The 22875-nt window shown below is 35.9% G+C and overlaps 1 protein-coding gene across 9 annotated transcripts in view; it reads right to left on the bottom strand.

Annotated features, from left to right (window-relative positions):
• Positions 1–22875, bottom strand: part of C2CD5 (C2 calcium dependent domain containing 5) — a 66119-nt gene that overhangs the window by 21204 nt on the left and 22040 nt on the right. For 3 of the 9 annotated variants that reach the window (XM_018080515.2, XM_018080511.2, XM_018080514.2), the window contains 5 exons: positions 19087–19195; positions 17237–17302; positions 6203–6317; positions 3586–3774; positions 1758–1949 (listed from right to left, as the gene is read on the bottom strand). In XM_018080515.2, the coding sequence (XP_017936004.1) occupies positions 1758–1949; positions 3586–3774; positions 6203–6317; positions 17237–17302; positions 19087–19195 (671 nt within the window). The remainder of the gene's footprint in view (positions 1–1757; positions 1950–3585; positions 3775–6202; positions 6318–17236; positions 17303–19086; positions 19196–22875) is intronic. The other 6 variants (XM_018080519.2, XM_018080518.2, XM_018080520.2 and 3 more) reach the window with 3 other exon arrangements.

Genomic DNA, 22875 nt, shown 5'->3' with positions numbered 1-22875 from the left:
GTAAATCTCCAAAATGGTGCTGAACACAGAGTTTAAATCATAGAATGGTCTGGGTTGGAAAGGACCTTAAAGATCATCCAGTTCCAACCCCCCTGCTGTGGACAGGGACACCTTCCACTAGACCAGGTTGCTCAGAGCCCCATCCAACCTGGATTTGAACACTGTCAGGATTGGGGCATCCACAACTTCTCTGGGCAACCTGTTCCAGTGTCTCACCACCCTCACATTAAAGAATTTCTTTCTAATACCCAATCTAAAGCTACTCTCTGTCAGTTTGAAGCCATTCTCCCCTGTCCTGTCACTCCAGGCCCTTGTAAGTAGTCTCTCTCCATCTTTTTTGTAGGCTCCCTTCAGGTACTGGGAGGTCACCCCAAAGCCTTCTCTTCTCCAGGCTGAGCAATCCCAATTCTCTCAGCCTTTCTTCCCTCTCTCTAATCAACTTGGTCTCCTCTAGACCAGCTCCAACAGGTTCATATCCTTCCTGTGCTGAGGCCCTCGGGGTCAGATGCAGCACTGCAGGTGGGGTCTCACCAGAGCAGAGGGGCAGAATCACTCAGAGCTTTGGCCAGTCATGTCTTGAAAACGCCCCAAAGATGGAGACTGCATAACCTCCAAGGCAATCTGCCCCACTCCCTGACTGTCCTCATGGGTAAGTGGCTTTTCATGCACTCTGAATCTCTCTTGCTTCAATTGGGCCTCACTCTCCCAATGTGCAGACCCTGGCTACACATGCTCTATAACCTCCTTCTAGATACTGGCAGGCTGTTATTAAGTGTCCCTAAATCCCTTCCCTCTCCAGACTGAACAAGTCCAGCACCTGCAGCTTCTCAGCATAGGACAGGTACTCCTTACTCCCTTGCTGGCCCTCCAAACTTGCTCTATCATTTCCTGGTGTCTGTCCTGCTCTCAGAGGAGGACAAAAATGAACAGGTACCGTATTGGCTGGTTCCACTCACTGTGGTGTAACAGGCAAACTTGAAGAAAATGCAGTCCATCATCCCCTCCACATCATGAAGAGGTTCAACAGGACAGGTCCCACCACAGACTCTGTTACACTAGTCATGACCATCTAGGTAGGTTACAAAACATAAATTGCTACTCTCTCAGCCCAAACATCCAATCAGTTATTTATCCATGTGGCTGGCCACCCATACAGATTGTACATAGCTGGCCCTTCCTTCTTTCCCACTTTTTTCCCTTTTCCAAAGTCAAAGACCACAGCATAAAGCAGGACACAGCCAACAATTCCACAGAGATGATGTTCAGTTATGGACATCAGCATGGAATTAACACAACTGGCTGAAATAGTTCATTCAGGTGAACCTGCCTACAGCAAGGGAGTGGGAACTCAATGATCTTCAAGGTCCCCTTCCAACTCAAACAATTCCATGATTCTATGATGATTAAGTTTCCAGTGGAAGAGCTGTATCTAACCATTTTAGCAGTCCCAAACAGCAAGAGAAAGCATGAAAAAAGTTCACATCCAGGCAGAAAAAATGTAACAATCCTCACTGGCAATTAAAAACAAAAGCAGAATATTTAGCAAATGTTAATCAACATGGGTAGGTTCACAGATGTCCATCAACGGAGGTGACACAACATAGAGGGAGGAGTAGGCTGTCCTCTTCCTTCTCCTGTTCCCTAATACCTAGCAATTCTACATAAAAATATGACGTTTGATGACATACTGGATTTTAGCAACAGGAATTATTTCAAGGATCTCCAAAACTTTACTAAGGAAACATTTTTATAGATACCTGGCTTGAATAAGACATCCCTTCCCAATAACTATTGCTTCTACTGGAAGATCAATTGTGGTGAAAAGGACATCAGGAACTTTTTGCTTCCTGCAGTTGTAACAGTAAGTGAGGTGAGCAGGGAATGGCATGTTCAATTCATCATATGGTATATGGCAAAATCCACAACCTGGTGGTGAAGCTTCTTCAATCCTAAAAATACATTATGGAGAACATACTTAAAACATCTGCATCTTTTTAACAATGATCAATAAGTGCATGTCTATAAACACTACAGGCACCTACTTAAATTATACACTGCAGCTCTACTCTGCTCCATTATACCAATGTGATAAGTATTACATTATATGAATTAGAAGAATACAATTAGGTTAATTGATACTAGCTAAAACACTATAAATAAAACTTGCATTGAAACTTGTTATGTAGAGATTGAGAAAAAGCACAATTTATATAAACCTAAAACATTACTGAGCTGCCTTTAGGCATAACTCCTAAATGTAGTCCATGGTACAACAGTTGGATGATGAATTTGCTGTACCAAACACAATGAAAAGTCTCTTTTACACTGACTGTGTCCAAAAACCTACACAAACTCAATGAGCAGAATATAAACAACAAACCAACCATCCTGAGAAGCAACACAATATATATTAACATTGTGAGAAGAAGAGCAAGATTATTTCCTAAGATAAGGTATTAGGTAAAACTTGTTATCCACTTAAAACACTTAGTCCCACTCCCACAAACAATACCCAGGAATGACCACCATAAAAATATGACCAAGGAAAGCACAGGCTAACTGCACCACTGCAGATTTATTCTGTTTCATATAAACAATTCTCAGTGATTTTGAAGAGGTGCTTAAGCAAATCTGATAGATTTGGAACATTATTTAGCATAAGACTTTGGCAAATATATTTTGTCTCAAGCATTAGCTTTGTCTGTTGTTTTACCTTTCTTTGGCATTTCTAGTCTATGCCAAGACTCTTAGTAGCACCAAAATACATATTTTGATAAAAGTGCAATTTCCTTTATATTATAAACATGACACTTCTTTCTCTCCATCATATAGTGACTACAAAGACAACTATTTTTGTTCTGGCTACAATTTTTAAAAGTCTATCTACGCTAGAAGATAACGAGCAAAAAAGTAAAAGAATAATAAATAATACTACATTGGCTGGTTTATTATGGAAAAAGTAACGAGAATGCTAAAGTGTAATAAATAGCCTTGCTTACAGGCACAATAATCCCTTGAAATATTTAAACAGTATCCTGATGAACACATAATAAGTTACCAGTATGCGTTAGTTAATTTAATTATTTTTTCCCCAAAGTAATTGTTTGGCAATACCCATTCTTAAATTTTATTTGCAAAAGCAGAAACAAATGGAAACTTCATGTTTGTCCTTCAGTTTCACGATTTTGTTCACAAACTTCAAATAAAACATTTTGTAATAATCTGGCACCATCTTTGTCTCAAAAGGAAGCTATTTTATCTCCCATGCAGCTCTTAAATAGTATATATAGAGCATATATACACATATTACAGCTACAGCTGCTTTTGGCTTATGTATTCCATCAAACATCTGCCATTTTTATAGTGTGATATAAAGTTGAGAAAGATACCTGAAGAGCAGCAAAGAAAAAAAACTGAGTTATGATCTGTGTTAGTAGTCAAATGTGTTACCTTATTCAGACTGTTAGAAATAAAAACAGAATATCTAATTTGGTGCAGAGTTCCATTACTTCTGTGGTTGTTGTTGTTAGTGAAAAGCAGTAAAGTGGTTGGTCCCGCATCCTGCACTGTAACACTGTAACCTACCCTAATAGAGAAGAACTATCTTGGCTCTGAGGAAAAAAATCAACCTCTCCCTTCTCTGACCCTATGGAAAAGAAGCCAGGCTGCCATGACAACCTTTGTTCCAAACAGCCTTCCATGGTGCCATCCTGAAGGAACCTAGGGTTCAGTACAGCTGCTGTGCCAGACGCGGACAAAATACAGACCTCTTCACTATAAGAGAAAAGAATGACAACAAAGTGAATTCCTACTGCTCAGTGATGATTTCTTCTAGAACTATTAGATTAAAAGGCTGGTAAAAAAGACTCCATGAATTTAATATTACTATTAATTTTGTACATTTGTGCAATTTTATCCATTCGATCTCACCAACTCTTCTGGCATTTAAACCATCATATAAATAAGAATGAGAAGAACTGAACTGAAAGACTAATGAGCTTTGACCTATGTTATAAATAACAGAACAGAACAGGAAGGCTAACCAAGTTTAAGTATGGTTTTCAGTTCTATGGTTAACAATGGTTCTATGGTTAGCAAACCAACAAAAGCAAAGAAACACTAAAAAAACCCAAAAAACCCAAAAACCAACCCAAAGTGTAATTGTTTACCAAAGTAAAATGGAAGCTGAGAGCCTCATCATCTTAGGAACATTCAATTTTCAAAATGAAATTACAACACAACACTGACAAAGGTGTTTCTTGGAGGATAAGAAGTAGCAAAAGAGTAAAAACTGTGTATGAACAACTAGAATAATGGCAAATATAGCATGTAAAGTAACTGATAATATTATTTAGGAGTGTTAGAGCTCAAACTCAGATCTAAGAGTGTTAGATCACAGAGCTTTTAATATTTCTCAAACTGTTAAATAAGAAACAAACCTGTAATATTCAGTACTTAAAATACTATATTAAAGAAGAATATGGAGAAAAGTTTCCTCACATTTCCTAGAATTATACATGTGCCTTTTTAATTTGTTGTTTCTCTTTCCAGAATAATTTTTCACACGTGTCTGGCAGACCAGTACTTACACACAGAGGCTTGTGCTTTAAGCATGGAATAAAGTTGAACTGGCAAGTAAGGATGGGAACTCTAATAAACTATTTCATCAATAACCAAATACTACCACACTAAATTCCTTAAGAAGAATGAAAGTGTGAAATAACCCAATAGCTGATTGCCTACCTACACTCTGTATATTCTTTCCCTGTAGCTTTTTACAATGAGATTGACAGCCAAAGGAATAAACTTCTCATTTTTTGCAAGTTCATCCCTCTGTGATGGAGTAATTCTGAGATAAATATGGTCTTTAATACACCAAGCAAGACAGGACATAACCAGACGAGACAACATAAGGAATACAAACCATGCCTTGTCTGTAAAGTTCTTTTCTTTTTCTACTCTAAATGTAATTGACTTTCAAAAATTGTTTTCAAGTTTTGTGAAAGATGAATATATTCAGCACTTGTTTTTTTTCTACCTGCAGTGAAGCAATACATGTGAAGGAGCAACAAATGTGAAGCAATTCACGTGGATTTCAGACAGATGCTGTGCTCCCACTAAAACACTGTGTAACTCTGTATTTCTTTCTTCAACTTTTCAACTACAAAGTGAAGTGAAACTTCTTTTTCCAACTCCTCTCTTTTAAAAAAGCAAATCTTTAGTGTTTTTATCTTTAAAGTATTTAGGCAAAATCAGCTTGACAGAAAACAAATTCAGATGTCTGAATTTGCTTGTTCCTTTCATAAAGCAATTCAAAACAAATAATGAACCTGAGTATTTTTGTTTTATACTACCAGATACCCTTGCCCAGGTAGTTCTTCACAGATTACTTTCCAGAGCTAGAAAGAGACACTTTCCAGTGTCTCTAGGGGGCAGAGAGAAGGACAATTGGCTAGATAAACCCCAAATTATTTCTCCCAAATTCCAAGCCTCTCACAAAGTTTGTTATTAAGCCACTAAAATACATAAGATTGGAATTTTTCTTAGCCAAAAGAAACACAGTAAGACAATGGAATTTTGGAATTCAATCTCACAAAGACTGCTGCAGAGCTGCAGTTTAGTATGTTAAACACTACTGTAGGTCTGAAAGACAAAAATAATGACACACATTTTCCAGAAAGTAATACAGAATATTTACACCTGAAGTATTCTACATCTATCAGGCAGCATATTCTCCTTTAACTTACAAGTAAAAAATGCCTTAAATTTGAAGTTTGCCATTCAAGTACTGGTCTGCCAGTTGTTACCTAATAATGAAACTTCAATATATACACTTTTGAAGAGAGTCTTAATTATTTAAGCAGATTAGGTTTAGAAAACTTTGTAGATAAATTAACATTGTTATTACAAAAGTAAATATGTAGGCTTTATTAAAAAAAAAAAGTAATATTTGTAAGGAAAAAAAATTAAGACCCAATAAAAACCCAAATCAAACGTTTTAAAAAAAGAAAAATCCAATACTGAAATCTCAAAGTCACTTAAACTCTCTGAAGTAGGTATACTGAACAGGTATAGTATAGTATTAAAGTAGGTATATTAGACAGTACCAACAACTGTGCAGATAGAGTTAATTTTTAATCCACCGAAGATGCAATAACATTTTCTGTGGCATTTTGAAAATCAAATCATCATCATGATTTACCAAATGCTAGTTGATTCACTGTAGCCCACTACAGCATGACAACCCAATGCCTTGGCATGGGATTTTATTTCTTGTCTGATTTCTGCCCACCATGCATCTCGTGTCTCTGGTTCATCTGAAAGACAAAGTATAAATCAGTTCACTATTCTGCACGATGTCAACAGAAAGTTTCATGCAATTAATCTGAAAAGTCAGATTTTTCATATTCAAGTATTTTGTTGTACCTGGTCACTTTTTATTTCCTAGTTATCACACTTCAAGCAAACACTAATGGGACTTTTTCATTAATTTCCTTGTTTATCCCCCATGTGAACAGGTTCTGACAAGATGGATAACACCAAAATACTGTAGATACTGTTCCAATCTCTGCCTACTTGAAGACCACACTTCCAACAACAGGTAACTTGCAATAAAGCATCACAGATACTCTGTCATACTGAAAAACTACTAACAGTAACAAAACAGTATTTGTAATAGTAAAGTAATATTTTATTTGGCTATACACTTCATGTCTTTGAAATACCTCAATAGTTTTTCCCATTTCAAGTAGTTCTCTCTCTATTAACGAGATTTTAAAATAATTTGTTAAGACTGCATCACTAATCAAACAGACAGTTCTGTGGCACTTCTAACTTCGAGAAGAAATAGGGATTTGAAACTAATGTATATTTACAACATTAAGTAGTAGAAGATATATGTTGACTATGCATTTGTTAGTGTTTTTTTTTCTTCAGTATCCTGGTAACTTCACCTTTCCCTGTCCCTGCCAACGGATTCTAATTACCTTTACTGTCCTGGAGGTTACATGTTAAATGTATCCTGTCTGCTTTTCTTGAGCACTACATTAAAAATATTTTTAAAGAGTGCTGCTAGAATAAGTTCATGCAATCCATTTACTTTAACTGCTCAGCAATTAGTTCCCAGAACTAAAGCTCTTGTATCACAAGTTTTTTTACATATGAAGTCAACAAATACTGACATTTACAATTACAGTTTATCAGCTGTTTCTTCTATCAAAATTGCTTACCTGTACCAATGAATTTAGTTGAAAACTATGTTAATTGGATACATAAGGGGAAAACCAGTAACAAACAACAGGCACTGAGTTGCTACCAAGGGTTCTGAGTAGAGAGATTCTTATACAATTTCCCTGAAGTCAACTGAACTTTGCACAGATACAAACTTCCAGTCATTGATATCTCCTTGCTGAATCATAATTTACAATATCAAGGTCAAAACCTGGGATTTATTTGGAACCAATTTTGTACTATCAGGAATATTTATCGTGTATGATAACCCCATATCATACACTAGGTTCTCTGACAACATGACAAACAAAAATGAGAGATGTAGATATACACATAACTTGAAATTTACTGAAACAAAAACATTGCACAGCAAGATGTACTCATTCATGAATTTGCCTCAATTTGCATTTAGAACTAGGCTTTCATCTTTCTAAAATAAACTAATGATCATTTTCTAATTAAAAGGAAGAGCACAGAGGTATGTATTTACATTCAATTACACATAACTTTAGATATCAATGTCGTGTAACTCACAGCATTGCACTGACTAACAGCAGCCTGGGTGCCCAGACTGAAGTTTATCCAACCTTTGCTTTAAGAAATGAATGCTGAACAGAAAAAAACCCTACAGTGAGTTCTTAGGAATGTTCTCTGCAATTGACAAAAATATACACATTAAGACACAAACCAAAGGGTTTCCATGAACTGATTTGTTTCATTATATCAGAGTTCACTTGAGCAGGTTTCAGTGCATTACTGGTAGAATCTCGAGATGCTGCACTTCACACTCTCAGTGTGAAATCACTGTTAAAACCCTTTCACTGACTGGGAATATCAAATGCTGGGGATGATACTCAGTAATCATGACTTAGATGGCTCAACCACCTGCTGGCAAGGGCTCACACTTCAGCTTCCAAAACTGAGAATCACACAGAAATAACCCATCACATCACAGGGTTGGAGCTCCCAAGCTCAGCTCTGAGAACCATTTGTGGTACCCCAAATAGGAAGCAAAATATCTTCTCTTTGGTGTGTGCATCTCTGGACAGAGGCTGTTCCTGCTGCCACCAGGTAGCAGCAGTGGGGTTGGCTGAATGGAGCAACTTTGGAAATGGATTGTAAGACAAAAGCTGCATCTGACAAAAAGCAGAGCTGTATGGAAGATATAAGACCACAAGTACATTCTGCAAATGTTATCTCTAACTCTGTTTGGTGGAATGGAGCAATTCCTCCTTCCCCCTCCAGTCATAGACTGAAATATTGCTTTGATAAGGAACATGTTTCTCTCTATAACATAAAAGTGTAAGAAAAGTGGTTCTCTGACCATGCAGAACAATTCTTGCTCAATGAGACTTGAGTACAGGCAGCTGGTTATAAACACTGACTCAACAGTCACACCAATTTTTGTACTTCACAGGAAAACACCTGCAAAGGAGAAGTAACCTTTTTCTAGACAAAAAACCCAAAGAAACAACCAATTTTCTAATTCATAACTTTTTATACCTTTAGGTACCATGTGGCAAAAACTGCTCCTACTTGTCACCAATGACCTTTCTATGACAAAGAGTGCAAGAAAATGTGAAGTCATGATGAGAGTGAGCAACAGGTGAAGTGACTGAGGATGAACAGAGAAAGTGCTGTGAAATAAAGATAAGATTGCAGACAAGAATATGACATATTGAAAAGGTGTGATGTAGTCACAGTGAGAACTGAAATGGAATGAAATGTTGAAAGGAAACAGGTATGCTTGAGGGGAACAGAAAAGGTAGAAATAGTGACGGGTCCCAAACCCTATGCAAACATTTAGCTTTCCTACACAAAAATTTATAGCTTAAATTATTAAGTTTAGGAACAAGTCACTAATTTTCTCACCTAACTTATCTACCAGAAAGCCTCATCATAATGGAAAACACATACTGTTGTGAAGTTGCTCAACACTACATCTTGTGAAAGCAACATTTAACCTTTTAGTCTGAGAATCTCTTCAATATCAGTAGTACAAAACTATTAACTATAGTAATATAATGGAGCATTTTCAATCTTATTATAGATAAGAAGAATTTTCCAGCCATTGTGTTCAGTGTAAAAAGGATCAGGCTCAATATATTCAAAAAAATCCAGCAATTTATTATTGCACAAGATCAAATATTTCTCTAAGAGTCATGCATAAACAAGTGTTAGTAAAGAAGACTTGGACCTCTGCATATCACATTTAAGTAATTTTTTTCTTCCAGAAAGAGGCCAAAAATACAAATCATTGCGTTTATATATAAATACCGTACATTCACAGTTTACATGAACTTACCTTTTCGTATTAAAACACAAAATTATTGTCTACAATCAAAACCAAACACCGTGACATTGCAATCATAAGTTGATACAAAACACTGAATGCAGTGCAATGTGTAGCATTCATATTCTTCTGACAAATATTTTCACAAGCAGCCTTTTTTGACACATGAGCCACACAATTTCACATGGGGATGCTGTTGTAGCATTTACAAGTTTAGTAAAGCTAAGGATTTACATAAACAATTAGAGGAGTTAGGGAAGCAGGATGGCATGTGTCCAGTACACTCTGTAAGAGTGCCTGTTGTTTTTTTTGCTAAGCAAAAAGCTTAAAGAACTAAGGGTTTGCAAAGCAGATTCAGCAGACAGTAGCCAGAAACGGTGGGTATTTTGGCGCATGCTTGGATCAGGTGACAGTACAGACTGAAAACTATGGCAGCTCACTGAAATGGTTACAGAAAGTAATGGCCCTGGATTCTAGGTGGAAGCAAAAAGGCAAGCATACAGAGCACTCAATCACAAGCTTGTCTAGCAAATCTACCAAGTAGTTTATGGCAAGGATTATCTACAACTCGAAGCAGAAAAGTTTGCAAGAAGTTACACTGCTATTATGCGCCTTTTGTTGGAAACCAAAGACTGAATATTCAACCTACTAACGTTTTATTAACGTTTCAAAATTGGCATGATATTTATAACCCAGTGGAAGCAAAGCACACTGTTTCCAGAGTTGAGGACTTGAGAAACAATGTTGTTAACAGTACCACGTTCTATAAAAATCGTGCCAACTCAAACCTCCTCCACTAAACTTCCCAAGCTCATTTTATGCAGCAGCTTTAGGAGACACAAACAGCACTGTATTTAGCTTGTGCCCTAAATGCTACTTGAGTCAGCCCTATCCACCATCAAGTCACTTATCTCCTCCAAAACATGAGGTTGACTCCCATGAGCTGTACTGTCGACAGGACAATATCCTGTCCAAATCTTTCACCTGGAGATAATCCTAGACACTACCAATACTTTCTGATTCATAAGAAGCAACACCTTTCCCAAGTTATTTGCTAGAGGTTCACTGGTACAGGGTCTTTCAAGATTTAGCTAGAATCTGCATTAAGCTAGGTGCATATATGGCTTTAAAAACTGAATAAAAATTAGGAATGGACTCTTGATTACACAGTTCATCCTCAAGAGTTCCTGCATTAAAGCTGAATCCCTAGACATCCTGAGGCAATTACTCTGAAGCAGGAACTGTATGATTCATTTCAACCTATTATACATTGTATCATTTGGTAAATATTTGCATTTATAATGTAACATTCTGAAACAAGGAGGACAATCATACTATGAAAGTTTTCACAGTCTATAAATGACTCATTGTTCTGTTGTCTCAAAAATGGTAATGGAGACACAAATAATATTACTTCAAATTCAATCTTTGAGTCACTATGCAAAGCCATTATCCACACCTGCCATATCCACTCATTTTTGTATCTTCTCAAATCAAACCTACTAATCAGCTCATACATAAAGAAGTGGGGAATTGTTGGTTTGGTTTGGCTGGTTTGTCACCCTTGTTAGGTTTACAAGCACCTTTCCCTGGAACTTGAAGTTCTCTTTAATCCTTTCTGGTCATCCCATAAACACTGACACTATCAACTTTCTAAAATATTTAACGATTGAACAAGTGGATAAAGTTTAAACACAAAGTTTAAACTGCAAAATTTAAACACAAAACTCGGGTAGCAAATAACTAAAACTACAACATGTTACTCCCTATAATCTTTAAGATGCAAAAATGAAAACTGAGCTTATGATACGGAAAGCAAAGGAAGTAGATTACTGGGATATATCAAATGAAAACTAAACCAGCAGCCAACACCACCAAAGAGAACAAGTACACTTTCTCCTACGAAGCTTAAACTACAAATAAAACATCCAGCCTGCAGAACAATATTGTGCTTTTCTACCAGATGAAGTCAGAGAGCATGGATCTCACTTCTCAGGCCCAAACTGCTGAATAAACAAATAAAAAGCAAGTTTAAGTTTGTTCACTTTCTTTCAATTGAAGAAATTATTCAATCAATCAGGAAACAATTTTAAAGAATATTAATGATTAAAACTGTACCCAGATTTTGTTTGTTTACAGAGGTTCGAGGTATTTTAGCTGCTTGATTAAACACAAACCCATTCATTTGCAGAGCAGTTTCTTTTGGGTCAGTCAGGCCAAATCACTACATGACCACCAGAAGACTCCAAGAGTACATGGCAGAAACCATACAGGAAATTCCATTCATCATTTCTTTTAGTTAGTGGCAGCTCACTACTGAGGAGTGTTAGCTTTAATTGCAAGATATACCCCAAGAGAAGCAGTGAGGTGTTCCTCTTAGAACATTCCCATCAAAACGCCTGAATTTTTTTCTTATCTTCTGAATTCCATGAAAACACCTACATCACTGCTAGGAGGGTGGGGAGTACTCTGGATTTTCTTACAAAAGAAAACAATAAAAAGATACTGTATGAAACAGAATTAACAGAATCTCAATAGCTTCTGTATCTCTTATATGGGTAAATGTATGTAACTCAGAAACATATGGAATTATATTTCCATTAGGGAGTTTTAACACTGATCAGGACATGTTTTTACCTATCTCGCTCCTAAATGGGAATTATGAAAATCCTACTTCAAGATTTGGCTTTTGAAATTCTATCTTAAATTGCAACCAGCTAAATCTCTCAGCCATATCCTGAATAACTTTATATTCTCAACATCATCATGCTCCCTTAGAATTATAAAAGTTCAAACTACTGTCCAGAACTAACAAAATGTTAAATATAGGAAATAAATTTGCCTCTGGAAAACTGGTTCCAGGCCTAAATATGTACCTTTGTCAGTCCAGCTTACAGTTATTATTTTGATCAGCCATTCCTCCTAGAATGGTGAAGTCCTCGCTAAGTAATAAAGTAACTACTTATTCTATTTTGTGTCTCTGTTCCTTTGTCATCTTGGTACAATAAATGCAACCTATTTTAAAACATGAGCAATCTTCAAAGGACAGCTTCAAATTGCCACAGCAAAGTGCCTATTACCCAAAGCTGGGCACACAACACTGTAATAAGACAGATCTTTCTAAAACACATTTAATCTATTTTATAACTGCAGAAATGGGATGGTCTTATTTGGCACAAAATGATACTGCCTCTGAATTTCCTATTCCTTGTTAATACAGTATCTCTGTATTCATTATTTCTATACACTCACAACTATTTATTTTAAGACAAACTAGTCAGAAAGACCTCTTTGAACTCCTGAATCCAAGAAGTGCTTTTTGGAGCAAGTTCAGGACCTCAATAAGACCAAAACCTCACAACTTACAAAAACCAGTCAATATATTAGTGCAAAAGACAAATTGCACTGTCTAACAAAATCTAAAGTACAAACTGAACCAGGAAACAAAAACCAAGCCACGACTATGGTATTTCTTTTTAAGAATCATGACATATTGAGGAACTTCAGTCTGTGCACTTAGAAAGAAAATCTCTTGTGCCTCATTCAGCTCAGATCATGATCTCATCCACTAACCCTTATCGCAGTTACTTCTATAATCCTATTACAGTCAGCTAGAACTTGTGTTATCTGTCTGTATATTTTCCTACAATACTGTCCGTAGGCATTTTACAAGGACAAATTTACCTGTAATTATGTAGCAGTTGGGAAGGTGCCCTTTCAACCAGAATCATCCTAGTTTTCTTCTAAGAATAATATATTTTGAGTGAGGAAAGTAGTTCTACAACTGTATGTTTGCAACCACATGATGAAACATCACAAGACTGGAAAAAACTCATTGCAATCCATGAAGGAAATGGTATCAAGATAATAGTTTTAATCAAGACCCATATTTTGAAATTAGGAAGAGTTATGTGCAAGAATAACAATTTTCTGCAAGACCAAGATTCCTTCTCTTATTACTATCAATTCAAAGACAAACTGTAGTTGTGCAATAAGCAAGAGCTTTTTTTGAGTATTTGTGTAAGGAACAGTCTGGGTTGGCTTTCACACCATTAGCCAGATTTCAGAGAGAGTTTTAAATCAATATGAACAGATTAAATAATATTACTTATACTTAGGTAAAGAATTCTGAACAAAGATTTTAAATGCCAAGTTTATTAATTTACAAATTTCTAACAGAACATGTGAATATTATTCTATGCTCACTGACAGTGATCACTCTTTGTTCAGTTATATAAATATCTACCAAAAAAAATTAATGCACAGTTCCAAAGAAAATTATTTCACTAACATACAAGGGTGTATCTGCTTTAAGAAATAATATTCAAACACCATACATATTAACCATAAAAATTACTTAGAAATATTCACTCCTCTGGAAAGGCTGCAGAAAACTAGATTAAATTATTACTGAAAAACCCCTCACTCTGCTCAGAAAAAGCCTCTGACAAGTGCTTTAACTTCTCGTTATCATATCAACACACACTGATGGACAAAAAGTCAACCTGGAAATTCTCCAAGAAAAGGTAAGAGGTCAAGCTTAAAATGCTGGGGTTTTCCTACTGGTTCTGAAGGATACCCACATCAGACACTAACATCAACATTCTGACATTTTCCACTGTGTTCTTACAGATCGGCCACATTTACACCCCAGACAGAAGCACAAAATGTAATCTGTGCATTCACTGATGTTTGTGTTTCTGGGAAAGGAAAACATTCAGTTCCAGAACCAAAGCGTATCCAAGCTTTCCTCTTGCATTTCCTCACACACAAAACAAGCTCCGGAGACTTTCACACTCCAGGAGCGAGACTGGATATCACACAAGGAGCTCAGGAGTTGCTTAGGAATTTTCTTAACAATCTTTTATCCTTCCATGTTTCTGACTACTGGAGCTGAAGAACTACTGGAGTAGTTTCCTAGATGAGTTTAAAATTTAACTGTGTGAGAATACTGTATATGTTGGTGCTATCAAACAGTCATATGGAAAAGCAGCCTCTATTCAACAAGCTCTTGCACTGCCTAAGGAACCTTTCTGCTCTGTATTTAACCTCAGAGCAAACTTTTTAACAAAGATCCAGTCTTCAGGACCCAGGATTCCTTCAACAGTTTTGTATTTATAGTATATCCTTAACATTCTTTTTGATAGACAGCACCAGTGTGTATCTTCCACTGTATTATGTGCCCTTTTTGTATTTTACAAACTTTTAGCCAATTCTGTCATCAAACTATATGCAATTCCCAGATGTTAAAGCAGTTTCTTTTCCATTAATGAAATAGTCAGTTTTTACTTCCATGTCTGATTTTCAAGCACCTTCAAATCTCTGACTTTTCAGATGTTCCTGTTGTATCTTACACAAAATTAAACCAATCTCCTTGTCATTTGCAAAAAAAAAAAAAAGAAATATCCTTCTATGCTACGCAGGTAGCTGAAATGACGCCTGAACATTTTCAGAAAGGAAAATAATTTTAGCCCACTTATGGTTGTGATTACATTCTTGCTTACATGTAAAGATGTAGCACTGTTTTCCCTAAGCTGTATAAATCCCTACTCTCCTTTAGGCCAAGAATTAGCCAATAATAACAGAGTTAGCAATAAAGCTCTAGAAGGTGGAGATGAATAGAAATGTTCTCCTCTGGTTTCTCAGTGACATATCTGCACAGGATATTCATTATTCCAGTCTAGGACAGAGCAAACTTGTATGCAATCTGCAATTTTATTATCACATATCAGTGACTGATTTACTCTCTTCCTCCTTTCTTCTCTGTCCTGCAGCACATCGAGCACTGCAACAGAAACAGAATTCCAGGAATATGGGTGTAACCTGCTCAGTCCCTAATCAGTAGGATTAATCAGCTCTTACTACAGACCTACTGACACAGGTCAGGCAACAGAAACACTGTTCTCAGTGTCTCAGACAGTTCTCAGCAAGGTATTAACTCTGCAATGACTGTTTGGTTTAGACCTCTCTACTCCAATATTTTTAGGTAACAAGTACCTCTGGGTATAAAATGCATGAATATATACATATATATATATGCCTTCTTTTTCCTGCAATTTCTAAAAAAAAAAATCAGACTACAGTTTTGGATATTCTGTCAAGAAACAATTCACAACTTTCACTTTGCTTCCCAGGCTTACATTATGGATCACTTTCTACCCCAGCTCAAGGCATGTTTTGTGTTTGTACATAACTAAATTACTCCATTATTCTAATATAATTCTTCTATGGTAACATCCTGCTAAACATGGTCTGGAAGAAGTAATAATTAATTCAAACTTTTCAAGGTAGCATACAAGACGAAAAATTTTGACCCATTTTTAACACCTTGGATCAGACTATTGCTACACCAGTAATAGATCTGAGAATTTTATAATATTCTTTTCATACTGAAATTTAATTTTCATACTGAAAGTTAATTATAAAAGATTATCACTTTAGAACAAGCAAAGAAAACCAACAAAACCAGAAAAGCTCATAATTATAATATCACAGAATGCTCTTTGTAGCAAGGGACAGGTACAAAATGAGCCAACAGTTTTAGGCTCTACCTATTATTGAACTACTTGTAACATGGAAAATGTATAGAAGATAACTTAAGCTGAACTTCAGAGCATGACCCAGAGCTGCATTACAACACTGAAGCACCAAGAAGGAAAGTTTGTTTCCATGGGAAACAAACCCTCAAGAGGTCAGCTTTGTACTTTTTTACTGTGCCAGCTTTAAAAAACATCAAAGTTTGGCAAGGTCTGCTGCCTTGGATGTTATGTGTAGAGAAGTTATGCCTGCCTGTCTTCCAAAGCATGTCACCTTTCCAGAGGAAGAGGGTGAAGGGGAAAAGTCTTTATTTCTCCCCCTAACACGCCAGGTTTCCTATAAACTGCATCAGCAACCCATCTATTCTTTCTGTAGCTGTTTGAAGAAGTTATATATTTTGATCCCTAAAATTGCATAAAAAAATAGAATATAGGGGTTTTTTCCAAGTTAGGTATTAGAGTGATTTAAAAGTTCAAATAATTATGCTGTAATTCCTGCAAGCTGATTGCATTTTACAATACAAGATTTATGAACCAACAAATCCTGGACTACATGGTACCCTTATCTTTAAACAGATAGTTCTCTCTTTTTCATTCTTTTGGGCAATTTTTACATCTATTATTTAGAACAAACATATGAATCAATATCCTGAAATAACAGAAGTACAGCCACTGTTAAAGAACGTGTAAGCTCATGCAAAACAAAACAAAACTAACCCACAGACTCCCCCAAATCAAACCAATAAACAAAAAAAAACCCCATTAAATAAAAAAAAACCAAACCCAACCAAACAAAAAACTAAACCAGAGCAAAAAAAAAAAAAAAACTCCACACCTGACATGATCCCAACTGTATAAGTAAGAATCCATTCTCTTTCCCTAAATTACTTCCTTCATGGATGCTGAGCTGAAAGCTAGTACAGAATAAATATCTGAACATTCAGCTTTCCAGATCGATATTAAATTATTCTTAGCAATACTAGTTTATACTAAAACAATGGTTCGTAATTTTAAAGAGAGTCTTTAACAACATTAAAACATGACATTTAGGCATTTGATGATTAAAGAGATTTGAATTTGAAGCATTAACCTAAATATTCTACAGCATTTCTAAGAACTTCACTGAGCTGCCATAATTTCTGTCAGCATATGTAGTACTGAATGACTAGTAAAATACCTGAATTGAAACTATTCCAGTCTAGCAGTTTGTATGATCTTGTGTTACCCATAATTCCGACAAAGGCTGAGTTCAAAACAGCAAATTAGTAGATCAGTTATAGGAGCAGAATAGTGAAAAAAAACTACCAACAAGAACACAATTGACAACACCAATCCACAGGAACTGGAAAGACACAGACAGCAGAGTTAATAAGAGGCTGAAAGAGAAAGGGAAAAAAGGAGCATGCTATAGCAATCTAGCACTAGGGTGACCAAAGGGTACAGTGTATAGCAATTATTGTCTTATTGTAAGTTCTCAATCCACCTTCAAACATTCTTTCCTCTTCTGCATTTTCCTGATTTATTCATCTGCCAGGTTATTTTCTTCCTTTAATACTTCACAGACTTATTTGACTCAAATGCTTCATGATCATAACTATAAGCAGATTCTTTTTTTTACTTCACCTTCCCTCTCATAGTCATGTGCCTTCATTCCCCCTTTTGCAATACACGGAGTTCCAGGCAGCACACGTTTTACATTCACTTGTCAGGAGTAATTTTCAAGTCCCACAAAAACAACTGCAGCTGTGCAAACACGCATCTCTATCTTATTCCATATCCTGCTTTCAGTCAGTTGGTAAAAATAAAGGAGTCCATAATGCAAGAGGTTAGTTTTTAAAACTTCTGAGCAAAACTGATTTTTTTTTTCATTTTGTTTTAAATAAATTTATCATATGGTAAATTTTGCATGTAAGAGATCTGTATCAGAAATCTGTTGAAAATACAGCAGCCTAAAATAACTTTGTGGCAAAGAAAGGGAAGACTCGCATTTCAATTATACTTTGACTTTTTTTTTCATCTTCACTGTATAAATAGATCTTACAAATAGGAAAAAAGGAACAATACTGTGTAGTCACATGCTTTAAAAAATCCCTTACACTACGGGTGTTTAATTCAAATCAAGTCCTGTATTTTATTTCATGTTGCCAGTTTATTGAATCCTTAGGTCAGCAACAATCTACTTGCTTGGAGAATTGCTTGCCTTGGGCCACGGGAAGAAGAAAGAAAAGAAGATCATTTTTTGCAATTGCTTTTAAAGATGCATTTGCACAAACTTGGTTTTATTACTACTGACTAGTGCATGCAAAACCACTGTAGGTGCTATTTTCACTCTCCTCTGCATTTTGAAGTGCACTGTCAACTCCAGCTTTTTACAGAGCACTCATCATCTTGTCTCAGTGACTAAACCAACAAAGTCTTCAGAGTCAAAAGTCTTTTAATTCTAACATTAGAACTAGAACATGCAAAATACACATTCTAGTACTGGGATTTCCAGGTAAATATTAAATAAAAATCTTAAAGTACTGTTCAGTATGGGGCTTTTAAGAACAGAACAAAGCTGTCAAGGTTGTATCAAAAGAGGTTAAAAACCACGTATTTAGGTAAATTGTAGCCATTAGTCCTTAAGGATTTCAAGGAGCTGAAAATTAGAAAACATTAATAGTTAAGATCATGCATTTCATCTAATTTGTGTTTGAATGGAAAATTTGCATCGAGTTTAAATTCTATGAAGTGGTAAAAAAATTAATTAAGCCCTCAATAATTCAGAGACAGTTTTCAGTGCAAAGCCACTGATTCAAAGTACTTTATTATAATATTCTTTAACTTGCTGAAACATTTCTCACTAAAAACATACCCTCTGAGTAACTCATTTTTCCAGCTCAAACGACTGTCTGAAAAACATTGCTTTTAATATACATTGTTAGAAGAGATTTGTATCTATCCAAATGATGATATGTTACAAAGATTAGAAGCAGGAGATCACTACGACAGGTCCTGAGCAAGGAGGTCATTCTTGTGTCAACATACCAGGATTGTGGATGCGATCCAGCAGCTTCACAGACCGTGCACTGACAACACCACCAACGTGGACAAGAAAGCCTGGTGGAAAGGTCGTCAGGGTAAAAAACGGAAATTCCTGTCATGATTAAAAACAAACATCAAATGATTGCTTACCAACCACTGCTGATTGCCAATAAACATGCAATGAATCGATACATTTCCCTGAAATACAAGCAGAGCAGTTACATGAGGCCAAACACGTCTTTCAGGCTTACTGAGCACTATGTAACCATGTGTCTCCATATACCCAGAGTATCATAAAAGCAGAGGTATTATACAATGTAAGAATACTTTTCCCCCATAGAGGTGTTTCTTAGCACAAGAGTGATAAATAATCAAAACTTTACACACTTGTGTTGATGAAGCCTCTATTGATCACTTTTACCACGGCAACTAAACAACAGAAATCTACTTTCATGAGCTCATACAAAGTAAATATTTTTTTTCCATTTTTAGGTCTTACTGTTACAACTGACTGCAGTTTGGTTCCACAGCACAGGGTGAAACAAACTGTAGTCTTGCAAGAATGATGAACGACTTATTACAGGAAAACATACCTAAAAAATATTAATAGACTGCTCTGCTCACAAGCTCTAAATATAAGAGGTAAAAATCCATCTTGTAGAATGAAGCAAAAGTCTTTGAAATACAATTATAAGTTCTTTGACCTAAGAAATTCACTTCCAATTCATTTGCATTAATTAGTTTTTACCAATTCATAAGTAAAATGAAGAGATAATAAGTTTCCAAAACTACTCAAGAACACAGTTTCTCCAAGAGGCAAAGTAAGTGATAACAGCTATTTTTCATGTTACTCGTGATGAAAAACAAGTCCTATTCAAAGGAGTTGAGCCCAAAACTGAAGATTTTATTTTCTACAGAGACATTCTATGAAATGTCTAATATATATGTAATAGCACACTTATGGGGGAAAGGCAATAATTCATGTTTAGCAATTCTAAATGCAGAGAAGCAGAAACAACATAAAAGAAAAATCATGCAATCATTGTTTGTATAATCATAATTGGATAAATGGAAAAAATAAAATACTATAATTTTATGAGAGAAAGTACAGGATAGAATCCTTTCTCACATACTTTGAAGCATTTGGAACAGCACAGCTCAATTGAGTTTCTACCTAAACAGCATACATGCTGCAGATTAAATGAGGATGACAGTTCTTCCAGCAATACATGGCACAAAAAGTCTTCTTAAACTAAAACCCAATGTGAATTTAAAAATTATTACTTCAGAATTTTTACTGCCCCTATTATAAGTACTGTTAAAACTTTTAAAAGGTCCTACAAATTTTAAGCTTTCTGTATTTTTGTTGGGCTTAGACTTTCAAAATCAGCAACCATAGTATCAACAACCAGAAAAAAAACCAAAAAAAGCAACCCAAAAACCCACCAAAACCTGCAGGCATGTCTTATGATCCAATTAAAAAGCAGGAAGATTTCACCATAGGACTCTGCAAACCTGTTCAACTAATGTGTCTTCAGGAGCATTGATGCATCTCTAGAGAGCTTTACAGTAAAGATTCCCCCAGAAGGTTCTAACAGATCAAAGTGCTTTGCAAGTTACCAGAATAGTCAAAAAAGCTCTGACTATAACAGCCTAAACTCCTTTTCTGAATGTCTTTCATGCTGAAAAATGGAAAAAATGCAGTACATAAACATATTGTTAGAAGCCTATTTCACTGTGGCTCTGTAACAGCAATTGCTCAGTAATTCTCAAGTACACTCATAATATTTCTCCCTGTGGAATTCTGTGACACTTATTCTGCCTAACTTATCTTTAAATATCTAACATACACACCTGTTCTGTCCCTTGCATATACACTTTAATGCCATTCAGATTATTAGCTTTTCCAGAACTACAGAAATCAATAAAAAAGTTTACTGCATATGCCACCAATATGAAATTCCATTAAGCCTATACTTTGTATAGGCTTATATATATATAGGTTTTATATATAAAATTTGTATTTCATATATACATACATATACTCAAACCTAAACTATGCTAAAGCAGTATGGAGTGAACAAAGTAAACAACACTCCATACTCCAAAGCTTAAGTAAATACAATTTTTTTTTAACTTATATGGAGATGCAGAAGTTGCTTTCATTTTTTGTTTATTTTCATAAGGTTGTGTGCTGCAAGTAATTTTAGCGTGTTCAGACTCCCTGTTTGCCTGATTTCCTACACCCCAAATCAGGAATAAAACCTCAAATAATGACATGGTTTTCTCTCAATCAATATATCAATACTTGCAAGTCTGTATTACAATATATGATGAAATTAGACCTATGTGCTATCAGTGAATTCCAGTCACAGACAAATCTGGGTATCAGACTCACTGAACCGTTCTGACATGACTCCTTTAACAGTCTCTCATCCATTCTTACACAGATGGAACTCCATAGCTTCATAAGATGGCATTTGTTTTTTTTTTCCCCCTTCCTTTTTTTTTCTTTTTTAAGCTCATTTAGAGGTTTGGGGGGTTTAATTATTATATTATTCAAATACTAGTTCCAGCCTCAATTTCATGTGGTAATCTGTAATACTTCAAAATTATACATCTATAGTTACTGCCAGGAAAACAGAGATTTCATAAGAACCAGATGCTGTGTTCTCATATTATAAATCTCCTCTATTACTACAATTTGCAAAGGACTATCTTTACATCAAGGTGATTTAAGCAAAGTATTCCAGTGTGCGACAAAATAGGATGAACTTAAAGTTTCCTAGCTACAACTGAAGATTATCAATCATTTTACCAATTCACTGTGCCACTTCACAGTCATTGACTGCACAGACCCCAAAAGACTGTCACTGGTTTCATCCTTGCAACTACATAGAGATTTTATAGTTGTCACTTGGGGGATGTTTGATAAGGTTACAATAAAATTCTCATAAATATTTGCTTAATACAATGTTTAAAAATGTCTGTGTACACACATACATGTATTGCTAGTATTCTTTTTAGAACTACATTTCATACAAAGACATACAAAATGATGAAAAAGCAGATGGAACACAGCTACAGACACATCATTTGCTGTTAGTGCCAGCTGAAGCAGTTCTCCAATTCCCTTCCAGCCATTCACTCATTCCCATGGTTGAACCACTCCCTCAGATAATGCTCAGGTGTGCTCATAGAGCTTTTGGGGCTGAACCAGTGTGGGGAACTGGTCCACACTAAAATACTGGCAATTTCCTGGTTGAATGTGCTTTTATTCTAAGCACACCTACTGTGCCATCTCACAAGGTGGCCCAACAGTCTTACAGTTTTTCTTGAACTGTACTGAGGGGATGGGTTGGGTAAGAAGGCACTGGAAAGAAAAGATGATTAAGTCAGGATTTCAGCCAAAGGAATCACCCAGAGAACTGAGCTCTCTGGGTCGAGAGCTCAGACCCAACAGGTGTCCAGCAATGCCTTTCAGAGATGAAGATCAACAGATCCCCATTTTGAAAAGGCACTGGTAAAGATCTCTCAGGCTCTTGCAGAATGCAAATATGGAGGAATAAAACAGCATTTGTCCAAGTTGAGGTCAACGGAGATACTAAATACCATCAAGAGCAGCATTTGGCCATTTCTACAAAAACAGAGGCTAATTTTTTAGGAGTAGAGTAAGCTCAGATTTTCCCACTGATGGAAATACAGCTTGTTGATTTATAGTTAAAAATATACACAAAGGCATGTGTGCTATAGTTACACTTGCCATCTACAGGCATCCTGTGAATTGCTTAA

The sequence above is a fragment of the Manacus vitellinus genome, unplaced genomic scaffold, assembly GCF_001715985.3.
Source record: "Manacus vitellinus isolate BGI_N305 unplaced genomic scaffold, ASM171598v3 scaffold_5_pilon, whole genome shotgun sequence".
NCBI lineage: Eukaryota > Metazoa > Chordata > Aves > Passeriformes > Pipridae > Manacus > Manacus vitellinus.
This window is presented reverse-complemented; position numbering and strand designations above follow the sequence as displayed.